This window comes from Hyposmocoma kahamanoa, unplaced genomic scaffold (genome assembly GCF_003589595.1).
Source record: "Hyposmocoma kahamanoa isolate Upper Pololo Valley unplaced genomic scaffold, ASM358959v1 82, whole genome shotgun sequence".
NCBI lineage: Eukaryota > Metazoa > Arthropoda > Insecta > Lepidoptera > Cosmopterigidae > Hyposmocoma > Hyposmocoma kahamanoa.
In genome coordinates this window covers 211,345-226,500 of record NW_020654133.1, presented here as the reverse complement: position 1 = coordinate 226,500, position 15,156 = coordinate 211,345, and the positions used below count along the sequence as shown (strand labels likewise).

The following is a 15,156-nucleotide window of genomic DNA, read 5'->3' as shown; positions in this document are numbered from 1 at the left end:
AATTATTTTTTGTGAAATTTCTCCACTAGTTTGTTATAATTGTTAATACAAAGATCGAACACTCAAAAAAAATCTTCATCTCGGTGAGCCACTAACAACAATAAATAAATAAACAGATAAGAAAACCGACATAATAGGAAGTATACATACAACTACATAGACATATGAAATACTTATATATGTAAATAACAGTATATCAACAAAATAAACTTAAATTATAATATTTTCATACAACTTTGATATTATGAAATGTATAATAATAATTAATATTTATCGCTAGATGAACTGAACAGCTCTGAATCTTCACTATTCACAATCACAGCGCGAGTCCGCGAACGCTTGCGCGAGACCGTAATGGCTGGCACGAGCTCGCGCAAGTTGTTAATTGCAATTTTTGATGGAAATTGGCCAGCGAGATTTCAATTCTCGTCTCGTTTTGTCTCGAGTCGCCGGTGGAAAACCACCTTTATGGGTAGATATCTCGTTTACCACTAGGCGCGACTTATTCGATTGGTCACTTGATAATCTTTACAATATAGTGTCCTTTTTTTATAGGTCCATCCTAAATTTCAAATAGACCCGCCGCGAAATGACATAGCAATAATAAAGACTGAGAGGAAGATCACCTTATCTAGTGAGTATCAAATTTCTATCTTTAATTAACACTAATGCCGAACATATCGATCCATAACCATCGAATTAATGTAAATGCGATACTTGTACCTAAACAGTGTTTTTTATTTCAAATATTTTATGATGGCATTTCAAATGGCTATTTGTATTAGCGTATCTAGAGAAGGGTAATGGATAAATATCATTGGGATAAATACTCAGTAGAAAGATAAATATGGATAAATATCCATGTTTATCCATTTTTACTCGATATTTATCCAAAAAGGCAGATAAATATTTTTAATCGTGGTTTAATTTCAATTTTAATTTATTAGACGAACACAACAGTCGACATCCAAAATAGATTAAGACATTAATTTGTTTAAAACTAGATTTGAACCAGAATGCCAACCAGGAGCGTGTACATACAACATGTTTAGGAGAGTTACTGTCAATTAATTATTAATTGCAAAATTTAATTTGGTACAAATATATAAAAGAAAATACAAAAAAGAAAGAAAATAAAAAGTGTTAAAATGAAGTTACTATTAAATTATTATTTTAATTTTTATAGTGTAACTGCAAGCACTACATCAGAGACGGACTTTTTAAATACGTGAAACTTAGAATTAAATATATCTAATTGTTTATTGTCCTTAAGAAGGTCATTATATGTGGCGATACATTCTTGTTATGGGATTGTAAAAAGGTGTGTTGTTTTTAAAAACATTTAGGACAAAAGCCTTCAGACGCCGAGGGTTGTACATAATGTTAATATTAAAACTAGCCAATAATTTAGCGGAATCAAGGTAAGAGAGTAAGATTTTGTGAAGATATATTAAATCATACATGTTCGACGGACACTGAGTGATACTAGGTTGCGTTTAGATAGTCTGGTTTCGTAGGTAGGCATCTGACGACGACAATGACCCAATCAATAAAAGAGAGATCTGAGAGCCCTTCTCTGTACATCTACGATCTTGTTGGAATGTACATGGTAGTAAGGTGACCAAACCACTATACCATACTCCAGAACGCTTCTTACCAATGAGCTATAGAGATGGATGAAGCTATACGGTTTCTTGAAAGCTTTAGTAGCACGGTTCACAAAGCTCAACGTCTGGTAGGCCCTACCAACCATATGATCGAAGTGATTTCTGAAAGTCAATTTTTCTTCAAACAATATACCGAGGTCTCTAACTACTTCCCGGCGTTGCAGGACATGTCTATATAGAGAGTATTTATGAATTACTTTATTACTTTTTCTGGTAAATTATATAACTAAGCACTTATCAACGTTCAGGTACATAAGGTTTGTTTGGGACCATTGAGCGAGAGTTTCAATGTCATTTTGAAGAATGATATTATCACTGTTAGAGATAGTGTTAAATTTTTTAGATCATTTGCGCACAATAGACAGGGGCAACGAAGTTTTACAATCATGTCATTAATAAATATTATAAAAAATAAAGGCCCCAAATGGGAACCTTGGGGTACGCCAGAAGAGATAATAACAGGTGGAGATAAGAACCCTTTAATACATACAACTTGACTTCTATTGTCAAGATAAGATCGTACCCAACGCAAAAGGTTACCATGAATACCAAATGATGTTAATTTCATACAAAGAAGGTTGTGATTTACTTTATCAAAGGCTTTTTTGAAATCTGTATATATTGAACTTGACCCCCACGAGTGAAAACAGAACAGAGATAGTGCTTATATTCCGGTAAGTTACTAATTGTGGATTTAAATCTGATGAAGTCATGTTGCTTGTCAAATATGAATGGCTTAATGTGTGAGTACACGTACTCATAAATAACACTCTCAAAAATTTTAGCTACACTAGATAGAATGCTAATAGGTCTTTAAAATTGGAACTACATGTGCAACCTTCCGTTCCCGGGGGAAAAAAATCGAAGTTCCGAGATACCAATTAGTCCATATTTGTTAGTAACAATCTTACAAGCTATGTTAGTAGAAACAAGAAGAGCAATTACAATATAATAAATTAAATTACATTATTATTATTAATACATTATTATAAGTTCACGTGCAACTCGGTGAACCTACGCAAAACTGCAGAGTCCATTCTTCCTGATATCATCTTTAGGATACCATTGGTGCTCCCACGCAATCGCAACATCTGTGACGCCTTTTTTGCGCATGATTGCGTAAAAGTTATCACCACACGCATCCGCAAACATGCCAGAGACGCTGCAAAAGCGAGGAATCCTCAACAGAACCCTAAAGATGTTATTGTACATTACACGTAAGGCGTTGTACGCTCGCTGTGTGAAGTTGGTCCACAGTGCATCTGTATAAAAATTCTAGCAGTAAGCTCTGAAAAGAGTTACTTTTACATTTACAGAGCACCTTGGAAACCTCTGTGCCAACATGTTATCGCGTACCGACAACGCTCTGCGCTCCCTCTGAACATCATCATCATCTCCAAGATTTTCACTAATAGTGTGTCCTAGGTGCTTAAACTGAGAGATACGAGTCAAGGGTACGCCATTTCGAAGAAGCGGTGGAATATTATTTAGGACTTTATACTTAAAACCAAGAAACTCACTCTTCTTCTCATTGTACCTTAATCCATGCTTCACGGCATAAGTTTCACACACATTCAGCATCCTTCTCTGACCACTGATCGATGGGTTCAGCAGCACCATGTCATCGGCATAACTGATATTATTAATTCTAATATTGTCTATTCGACAGCCAACATTTGTGCTCCTGAGCTCACCGATCCGCTGACTCACATAATATGTTGAAAAGTCTAGGACAACTCAGCCCACCCTGCCTCACACCACATTTAAGCGTGTATTCGCTAGAAAAGGAATTCGCCCATTTAACAACATTTTTTTGACCGTTATACCAATGAGACAGCAAGCCTACAACCTCAAGAGGGACACCAATGTTTATTCATTTAGACCAGAGTATGTTATATGAGACCAAATCAAATGCTCTTGATAAATCTAAGAAGCAAGCATATATAGGTGTCTTCCTCTTTAAGTTATAGCCTACAGTGTATTTTAACGCCAGTATAGCACTTTGTTGACATACCATCCCGAAAACCAAACTGAGCGTCTTCAAAGTCTATACGGCTGCTAAGGTGATTATCAATTATCTTATCTAAGTTCAAATCTAGTTTTAAACTTTTGCTATCACAGTTGCTAAGGAAATAGGTCTGTAGTTGCCTTTATCTGCAATATCATCTGTACGGTTTTTAACCAGAGGTATGTCAACAGTTTTCATTAGGTCCGGAGATAAGTATGTGTGTCTCAGACAGCAAGTGAACAACATAGACAAAAGTATATATATGTGTGGACCTGCATGTTGCAAGTGCTCAATGTTGAGACCCGTCATGCCCTGGAGACTTACCTCATTTCATATTTTTAATTGCAAAACATCCTTACTAGATATATATATAGGTTGCTTGACATGACAAGTCTCAGCACTGGGCCCCCCACAGGAATCTAGTGGAGATTCGACCTTAAAATGGTCCTTAAAAACATTGGCAATACTTGACGGGGCACTGCAACCATCAACACTGACTGGCATACTTGGCTTTAAAGTAAATTTCTTAGTACTTTTCCAGAACTTGTCAAACTGTTTTGAAGCATGTTGTGACGCAATCATGTCTTGTCTAATTTGCTCCTGATTGTTTTGACAGAACTTGAGCCTAGATTTAAAAGTCTAACGGCTGAGACACATTTTATTATACATTGGTCCACTGTTTGGTTTACCATAAGATACATACTTTTCAAAGTCTAATTTAGCTTGTTTGTGCGCCTCTGCCACAGGCATAAGCCTAAGCATAAGCCCTCCAACCCATCACAACTTTATGCACATTATTTTGCTTTCTATTTACTTTTCCTTTAAAACGGTTTGCCGAAGCATCTTTTATAACCTGTACAATATCATTATACAATTTATTTATTACATCACTATGCCTAACGTCATCACACATTCTATCTGCACAGTTATACAATTCACGAGGAAAATTAATATCTTTTAAGTGTCCATTACAGATTTTGTTATATTTCTCTATTTCATCACAATTTCTTACCCCCCACAAAATATTGTTCCCCTTAGAATCATCCAATTTAAGTTTGGCTTTAATTAAATTTAAATTACACTCAATCAATAAAGGATAGTGGTCAGATGGATAAATGTCATACAAAACTTGAGTATCTATGATAATAGGCCAAACCGACTTTACTATGATCCAGCCAACTCCTCGCACCATTGCTTTCACTAACATATGTGAGAGTAGCAGAAGATAATCCCATTCTTGTTATGTCAGCACATACCCACTGTCTGTCCGCACAAAAATTCAGCATTTCCACACCAAAGTCCTTGTATGGGTCAGCATTAAAATCGCCTAAAATAATCATACTACCAACATTACTTTCCTACCTACGCAATTGCATTCAGTTCACGTAACAATTGTGTTAACAAGGGTAAGTTATCGAGCTTGTTTGTTGGCATGTACACACACAAAATTAGGATCTCGCGAGAATCACTACACTCAGCTTTCATTGCGCACGATTCTGTCACTAGAAGATTTTAACACTGACACGTTACGAAATGCACTATTCCGCTAAAAGTGCTACACCACTGTAAGGTCGCCCTCTCATCATACTCGTTAACAGATCCATTGACGACTTTCCAGTATATTCGAAATTCTGATGAATAGTACCAAGAAATGGTATTTCATGTGGCGTCAACCAGGTTTCCTGCAATGCCACAATATCCGCAAAGTCACACAACGATCTCACGCAGTCAATGTTATGTTTCACATTTTGACAATTAAAACTGATCAATATATTATATAACGTCTGATCCATGTGAAGTATTCAAATTATTAGAACCTGGGGACTGATTCTTCTCCACTATTGACATACGTTTCCTAAAGTGCATAAAGCGACGAAATTTTATAGCATCTGGCCATAAGTTGTCATCTAGATAAAGATCTAATTTGTGCTTCGATACATATATTTTAAAAGCGTTGTAGGGACGATGTGTTTTCATTTTTATTTTCTCCATAGTGACTTTCTCTTTGGTTTTACTTTGCACATATTCACAAATATCCATTTCTGACGTATCTTTGTTTACATTGGAAATAAACAAAGGTATTTTGATCTCCGCAGCCTTAAACATCGTATCAGGGTTAGTCACAGCTTTGCCCGTGTATTCAATAAACCGATTACTTAATTTCTTTCGTTGAACTAATATCCACTCTGAAGTAGGATTATTAGATTTCCATTGAGTCTCCTTCCGTACCATTTCCGCCATACTACACTCATTGCGATACATTATTCGCAGTACGTTGCTTCTCCATGCCGCGATCAATTCGCTTCATCGCATGAATGGGACGCAGTGCACCACCAACATGCAGTGACGTCGTAGCCGTCGCTTGTTCCCTTGCACTACAATGGACAGGTGCGAGCGATTCCAGAGATGCTGTGTTTGAGCGCGATGGACATGGTTTACGCGGATATTCGCAGCGCTCGCGCATTCCATTGGTATCAGCTGGTTTTGTTGTGCCACCTTCAAAATCGTCGTTTATTTTTATAGGCGTCAAACCTATCGGGCCACTGTCGGATAAAAATTGATTCCTTGGTTTTTTGTTGATGTTATGATGATAATTAACTATCGACGACAATTTTAGGTTTTCCAAGTCCGCCTGTAACTCTTGCAACTGTAAAATCGTCGCATAGTTGTCTTTAATGCTATTAATGTCGTCACGCATTTTGATGATATCCTTCATCAGTAACTGCGTCAATATGATCAATTGATATTGGTTGCAGTTTTTGCAAATCGCGGGCCACAAATATTGGAATGCAATCTGGGTCCACTTCCTTGAAGAAAGAAATTATGTCTTCAATGTTTCTTTTTGTTTGTCCATCTTTTCGGCGCGCAACTTTTCTTTGAGAAGCCGTTGGCACAGATTCAAAAAGAAGGGCTTTTGCAACTTCAATCTCCGTCTCGGCGAACACCGATTCGCACTTAATTACTGGATCAAAAGATGTTAATACACTAGTAATTACGCATGGACACTTGGGTCGCTCCCCGCGATCCCCGCGCACTGCTCTTCTCTCACAGACGTAGCGAGTAGGTAACTTGCGCATGAATGGGATGATAGTTATCTCCGAAAGGTCAAGCCGAAGTTAGTAGAGCTAAAATACGCGATTTAAATCCGGAATAATAGTTTCATTTCCTATGTGTAACAATCGCGAAAACCTAAGAACTCGATATTATAATTATTATTTAATTGTAATGTATGTATGTTTTCAGATTTCTCCGTCAATTGTGGACCGCTTTTGAAATTATTTTTTTTCGTATGAAAGAGTGCACTCTCGTGGTGGTTCCATTGTCACCAAGTCAAAATCTGATGAGGGTTTCCATGGAAATCGAGGAAAATCCTCAAATTTTATAGGCATGTCAGTGTTCATACCGATTTCTCCATTAATAGTGGACCGCTATTGAATTTTTTTTGTTTGGAAGGGTATACTCTCGAGGTCCCTGACGCCGACGATGCTGGTCCGGGTTCGTTTCGCCTATCACAAATTAAAAAAGTATTTTCCGCAAACATAAGTCGACTTTTCACTTGACACAATACATTAACGAATAAATCATAACACCGTCACCATGACAACCAGAAAAAAGTATAAAATGTGCAAAGGGACTCCTTTGTACATTACATTGTAACAATCCTATTGTCACCAAGAAGGCAGAATGATGAGGAGATCCCATGGAAATGGAAAAAAGCCGGTAACCAAATCAAAATGAAAACGTTACAATTATTTGAATGTTATGTTTATTTTTTGCAGACAAAATAAACGTAATAAATTTGCCATTAGGAGAAATGTCGAAATCATCCTTTGCTCACAGCAAAGCCTTTGTCATCGGCTACGGCTTTAGAGATGTTCGTAAGTATTTTGTATTGTATTGTATTTACATTTATGAAAATCATATTCACGATTTCTATTGTCGCATTATTGCGTAAATGATTCTCACACGCTAAAGCTTATGTCTCATAACTCTAAAGTTGGACATGTCCCTGTTAACAAAAGAATAAGCAAAATTCCAAAAATCGCACATTTCAAATTCGTTGTAACTTGATCCATATTTTATACTATCGAACTAATTACTGTAAAATGTGGATAAACGAAATAATTGCAATGAACTGACTTTATTAATTCACCGCCGGCTGAACGTATTGATAACGAAGAGTGAATCAATAAATAAATAAATAAATAACGCACACACTCAACATAGCCCCGCACTAGGGAAACCCTGTGTCGCGGGTGCCATGGACACACACATAGACAACCACAAATTACACCACACTCTCTCTTTACAAACTCACGAGAGAAATAATTGTAGGCCATACTACTATTTCTCCCGGCCCGGGAATCGAACCTGGGACCTCTGCGTGGCAGTCCGGCATGGTAACCGTTTGGCCACGGAGGCAGTTTATATAATAATAGACTAAATCAAATGATATAATGAATGTTTATATACTCACGAAATCAGTGACGCGGGTGCTTCCCCCAACGCCTCCCTTATGGTCCTTAGTCACTATCTACCGACCCGTGATATAGGGTATTCCGGAGAGACTACGGGCTCGATGGCAAAACCAGGGTACAGCGAACGTCCGGGTCAAGGCCTCCGCCAGTGATACGCCTTTACGGGCGTCTCTGATGGACTCGGACTTGGATATGGACTCGCTGGGGTTTGTGGTGAGCTGCAGGGACGGACATGTTTGTCTGCCCCGGTAGCATGTGGCAGGAGCGTCTGTTTCGTGCGCAGTTAGCCCGTCTTAGTAACGGTCTAGTTGACGGCCTGAAGCGAGGAGACGTGCGGGCCATGTGAGTGCCCTTTGAGTTTTTTTGTATAACAAGTGTTCCAGTGCCTCTCAGAACTTTAAATCGCAAAGATCTGAGGCGCACTCCCACTGCCCTTGTCACCCTGAGACATAAGTTGACAAGTCCCATGTGCGTGTAACTTCAGCAGCACCCCTTCAGCACCCTTCTAAACCGGAACACAGTAATGCTGACGTTACTGCTTGGCGGCAGAAGTAGGTAAGGTGGCAGTACTTCCCTGGACGAACTCTTTCACAAGGAGCTCTACTGTTAATAAAGTTGGAAGCTATGTCCGGACATTGTCGCAAGACACTGCGACTGGCGTCTCCGGCACTAGCCCGGAAAGCTAGTAGAGGATAAGCTAGATATCCTCAGGTCCCTCCAGCCGCTTAAGTTATTGGGAATTGGAGAGACGTCGTTTTTCGGCGTCGGGCAGTGGGCGTGCCTACAGCTACGGTACCTATCTAGAAAATAGAGAGAAGGAATATTTTCTTCAAATGGGACCAACCACTACTGAGGTACCCTCTTTCCAACAAAAAAGAATCGTCGTCGCGTCACAAATGGAGTTGTCGCGTAACATACGTAGAAAAAAATACATGCAGTCGTATTGAGAACCTCCTCCTTTTTGAAGTCGGTTAAAAATTATGTGTTACTTTCATTTATTATTATAACAAAAGTGAAATTTTATTCTGTTTATTAGATAATCGGCACGCTTTTGGAAAACAAAGTTACAAGGAATCAAACGTGATGAAAAATATAGACTGTCAAAAAATTTATGGCACTGAGTATGTCACACCGTCTTTCGTCTGCGCGCTTGCAAATGGGGGGACTGCGTGTTACGGAGATTCGGGGGGGCCGCTGGCTTATAAATGGTGTAAGAAATATTACCTGGTAAGTTCCATCGACATACAGTTAACAATGTTGTAAGAAGAAAATATGTCACTACAAATAAAACAACTGTCTAACAAAACTAGTATCAAAAATAATTTAAACACATACATCAAGACTAGACCTGTGCTAATTTCTCAATTTACAACGAAAATGTTCATTTATTAACAAAAATATGGTTTACATAACAAAAATACTGATTGCACATCAATTTAAAATAACTCTAAACGAAATAACAATTTCTTTTAACAAAATTACCGTAATTTTTCTCAAAAGTTGCTCCACAAATTATCTACGTTTGTACAATGAATCGCGTACAACAAATATATTTGTGATACAACGAATAACACAAATTGCATAACATTATTTCAAAAATGTTATCTGATTTACTGAAAATAATCGGGACTTTCTATCTCTTTCGCATACAACCTTGAACCTTTCAAAAACTATAAATGCAAACAGTCATGTTGTAGGCTCGCGATCCGGCTCATGTATGTGGTACCACCAGCAGACGCCAAAAATGCTCTAATCGGACAGAAAAGACAGCAAATTTTCTTCATGTGCGGGCCTTTCCTGCCTTTGTATAACATTAAACAGAACAACAAATATTTTTGGTGTAGTTTGTACTTTTATCTAAAACCCATGTTCTCCAATTACCGTAGCCTGTCCGGACGTTACCCTTGTCTGCAAATTTGCTTCTCATGTTAGTCTAAAATGGATTACACAACAAAAACGCTGCTAAGCATTGACTTACAATTATATGGACGTCGGGTCCGCGCTAAAAAGTGTCCGCACTTGTAAGGCGCTAAAATCGTATACAGAGCGCCAAACTCCGCTTTAGTCTTCATTTGTTCTACTGACAGCGCGATACTGCGATGACATTACAATTTAAATTTCGAATAGGTTGACTTGGGACATTTTCTTGGTGGTTTTTGTATTAGACCCGTCGTCCATTTATTTGTAAGTCAATGCTGCTAAGTGACAAAATATTTTTTTAAGATCTCATAAAAAGCCATGACCCAGTTTTAGAACATTGAACTTGTTTAATGATATTTCAAGTGTAAGCATCGTTAGGGTAAGTTCCGATAAGTCGAACTCGTTGTAGTCGTCACCAAATAAGAGGACAAATTTGACACTTGTCATCGTGACGCGAATAGGGGTGTGGACTAGTCATATCGGTTAAAATCGCATTTTACGATATTCACGAGAATTAGATTCGAATTTTAAGAGTTTGTGCTTGTTTAGATTATTTTTCGGTTCATTGTTGTTGCTATGATTGTATCCAATTCTTTTAATTTTGATTTTATAATATTCATAAATGGTTTATTACGAGAATTTGGTGCTCGTCGATGAAACAACTACATAAAAACATTAAATTACCAAGAAACCAAGAATTTCATAAATTTTCAATTATTCAGCTGGCAATAAATTCGAATTTGTCAATGTTTTTTTTTTTTTTTTTTTTATATACATGACAGGCAAATGACTCCACTCCACCTGATGTTAAGTGGAAAGTGGTATCCAAACGCGGAGGAACCTAGTGCAGCGATGAAATCCTCACTGCACTAGCCACCTCCACCCTGCCTGCCTACAATATGCCTCTTCACGCCTCGTTTGAATGTGTGCCTATGTTGAATGTGTGCGTTATGTTGAATGTGTGCGTTTGAAGGGCCCCATATCATAAGAGGGAGGGAAGACATGTGCCGGAAGGGAGTTCCATTTGTCAACCGTGCGGCAGAGAAAGGAGCCACCGAACCTTTTAGTACGCGATGGAATGCGGCAGGTAGTGAAACGGTGACTACGAAGGCCAGCACGCGTGCTTCTGAGCAGGAACGGGGAAGGGGGGATGAGGTTGAACAGCTCTTCAGAGCACTCACCATGGTACATGCGGTAAAAGGCGCTAAGCGATGCAACATCTCTACGAAATTGCAGAGGTTCAAGGCGTGATGAGACCTCTTCGTCGCCTATAATTCGAGTAGCACGACGCTGTAATTTATCCAAGGCATCGCGTAGGTACTTGGCAGAGCCGTCCCACAAGTGCGAACAATACTCAACGCAAGACCGGACCTGTGTTTTGTACAACAGGCATAACTGGTCCGGCGTGAAAAAACGTCGCACCTTGTTCAGGACTCCGAGTTTCCGTGAGGCTGTTTTGATCACAGATTCGATGTAGCTCCTTGGATTCAAATCACAGCAGATTTCCATACCGAGCAAGGTAAAACTGCTCTGAGGTGAAAGTGCTGTGCTCATCAGAGAAGGCATGGGAAGGAACGGCGACAATTTTGTTGTTAACGCGCAAACCTGTGTTTTCTTGGCGTTGAACTCAACAAGATTTCTAGATCCCCATGCAGAGATGAGGTCCAATATCCTATTGAGCTCAACGACAAGATCAGATCGCTCTCTGTCAGTATCGGCGCGCCCAGCTGCGGGGAATCCGTGATATCCCCCATGAACAGTGCTATCATCTGCATAACAATGAATATTCCCAAGTGGAAGCATATCATTGATATGCAGAAGGAAAAGCGTGGGAGATAGGACGGATCCCTGCGGTACGCCGGCGTTCACATTCACGAACCTCGAAATGCTGCCGTCAGAAACGACGCGAATTCTCCGCTCACGAAGGAAATCGGCAATCCAGCTGCATAACTGGGCTGGCAAACCGTACGCCGGAAGCTTGGAGAGAAGAGCTTTGTGCCAGACCCGATCAAACGCTTTGGCTATATCGAGGCTAACAGCCAACGACTCGCCACGTTTGTCTATAGCCTCACCCCAAATATGCGATAAGTACGCTAGAAGGTCACCCGTTGATCGTTTCGGACGAAACCCATACTGCCGATCATTAATCATGGAGTGATCTTCTAGGTATTGGGTCAGTCGTTTGTTAAGGATCCGCTCTAAAACCTTGCATATTATGGAAGTAATGGCTATGGGACGGTAATTATGCGGGTCTGATCGGTCGCCTTTTTTGGGAACTGGTTGCACATTAGCCTCTCTCCAAGAGTCCGGCACACGACCTGAAGAGAGTGACAGACGATACAGTCGCGTTAGCACGGGGGTCAACTCAGCTGCGCAGTTCCTAAGTACAATCGCTGGGATACCATCAGGACCACTAGCTTTCCGGACGTCGAGAGACTGCAGCTGCGTACGCACATCGCATTGTCTGATACGAATATCAGACATCGTGTAGACACAGTGAGGTAGAGTTGGTGGCTGTGCGTTACAGTCGTCGAGACTGGAGTTAGCCGCAAACAGATTTGCCAAGAGGTCGGCTTTATCTTGCGGCTTGTGGGCTAGATTGCCGTCAGAATATCTCAGCGGGGGCAGCGAGGGCTGGCAGAAGTTCGACGCAACGGCTCTGGCCAGACGCCAGTAGCTACGACTACCAGTGGGATGCGTCAGGAGTTCTTGGCCAACTCGTGCGACGCGCTGAGCATCCGCTTTGATGTACGCTCTTTTGCAAGACCTGGTGGCATTATTGTAGGCTGTTTTAAGTGAGTTCGTATTGGTATTCGTATTGTGAACAACAAATAATCTCAAATAATGTTCATATATATTTTTTTAATATTTTTTCCGAGAAATCGAGGTGATTCGGTGAAATTCGGCGATGAATTGCTTACAACACTATTATTTTTTTAAAATATCTTGAGGACGTAACTGTTTTCAGGACGTTTTGTAATAACTCAAAATTGCATTTTATTTTGGAATTTAGGCCAAAACAATACTTCAAATATTATGTTTTGTCATATTACGTAATGTTTCAATAAAATTTATATATATTTTTTAACTCAATTATGCTAATAATTATTTGTTTATTGTTTCGTTGATCACGTTCAAAGTTACATGCTATCGCCTTCATTAGCTGTCCAATTTGGCCTCTTATTTGGTGAAGACTTTAACTGATTTTAATCGTTTTTAAAAGAGAATTTTGTGCTCTATCTTTGCTATTTAAAACGGATGTTTGACCATTTGTCACTTAGCCGCGGATGTGTAAACACATAAAAATATAAACCAGGAAACACCCGACAAAGTTCTCACTAAGTCCAAAGTCATTCGATTTCGTTTAACTAAGGTAAACGATTCTTTTATCCCCATACTGTATACGTTTTTACAATAAGACTCCGGAGCATATATTAAGTTTATCATTTCCTAAGTTTAAATTTTGCTTGAAAAGTCATATTACAAAATTATGGACTAGATGTTAGACAAAGATGCATGAAATGACTACGTGATTCTAGATTCCACACAAATATGATTCAAAGTGTATTCCATAGCATTTAAGTTTATGTGAAAAGAGCAATTCCTAGAGTTTCTTGCTCGTTCTTCTCAGGGAGGTCAGCGTAGTGAACGAGCAGTAGCTTAAAAATTACGTTTTGAAGTGTAAAAGCTTTCACTTAGATCGATTCAATATTTTCAGATCGGCGTCACATCATTTTCTCCTGGTAGATGCGAAGACGGTGCACCGACTGTCTTTGTAAGAGTTACGGCCCACTTGGAGTGGATACAATCACTTATGTAAACTACATGTTAACAAAATAAGTACTTTTTCGATTAAAAATCGCGTATATTTCTTTTTGGAAACAAACCAACATTTCTAGCCACAATGCCACAACACGGCTGCCTGAGTTGATAAAGTCATCAACCAGTTAGAAGGAACTACAATGTCGCACGAGTTTATCTTATAAAGACTGTGTTTGAGAGTGTACCGTTTAAACATCGACGGTACAGCCGCTATACGCCTAATATTTCATTTTTTGAACGGAATTGATTCTGTCAACTACTTGAGATACGGTGAAGCGGGGTGCTACGTTCTGATTGGCGCAATCAAAGTCATAGGGATGGGACAGTGTAAATTTTATATTAAGTTTATCGATAAAATGGAATTAATTGTAAAAATAGATTATATTTTGAATTATTTCCTTAAAGATTATAATATAATAAAGATATAGTGGCATTATCTACTCGCAACATAATTTATTGATACATTAAATTAATAAGAACCTAATGTTGTATACCGACTAACTTGACAAACTTGTTGGTATAAAACATTGTTCTTAATTAGCTTTCTTCTTACTTTCAGTCTTATTGTTGTGTTGTATTTATACTGGTACGAACATAATTATCTAGATTAGAAAAAAGACAATGGATAATATTGACTTCATAGTAGTAGTACCAAACTGACAATGTACAGGGTCAAGAGCACTTCAAGCTTGACACATGAGATTTAAATCCAACTCTATGCCGCTTACGAAAGAACGCTCCAAAGTACAAAGTTTCTAGCTTGACGTATTCTTGACTGTACTAAATAAAAGAGCATCTTAAAGTGAACAAAACTTTTTTTTTTAACGCTCACAATCAACATAGCCCCGCACTAGGGAAACCCTGTGTCGCGGGTGCCATGGACACACACATAGACAACCACAAATTACACCCAAACTCACGAGAGAAATAAATGTAGGCCATACAAATATTTCTCCCGGCCCGGGAATCGAACCTGGGACCTCTGCGTGTCAGTCCGGCATGGTAACCGTTCGGCCACGGAGGCAGTTAAACCTTGCAGTAAAACTTGTTATGTTACTTGTCGAAATGATAATAAATGGGTTATTTGATGAAGTAATATAAGTGTTGATTGCTTGCCAGTAGAAAAGTAAATAGTCTAATTACTCATTAAAATAACATAATCGATAGGAGTATTAATTTCAATCTGGACGTCACTAACTACACGGTTGAAGGAAATGAAAAAAGAGACGGCGTAATTAGATGCATAGAAAAAAAAGGGATG

The 15,156-nt window shown here is 39.0% G+C and overlaps 1 protein-coding gene across 1 annotated transcript; it reads left to right on the top strand.

The window, feature by feature from the left end:
• Nucleotides 1–561: 561 nt before the first annotated feature.
• On the top strand, nt 562–14,217 carry LOC113234233 (chymotrypsinogen 2-like). Its single transcript, XM_026469532.1, has 4 exons — nt 562–634; nt 7,455–7,553; nt 9,190–9,380; nt 13,792–14,217. Exons 2-4 carry the CDS (start codon nt 7,490–7,492, stop codon nt 13,891–13,893), a joined length of 357 nt encoding a protein of 118 aa, XP_026325317.1. The 5' UTR covers nt 562–634; nt 7,455–7,489; the 3' UTR covers nt 13,894–14,217.
• The last annotated feature ends 939 nt before the right edge of the window (nt 14,218–15,156 follow it).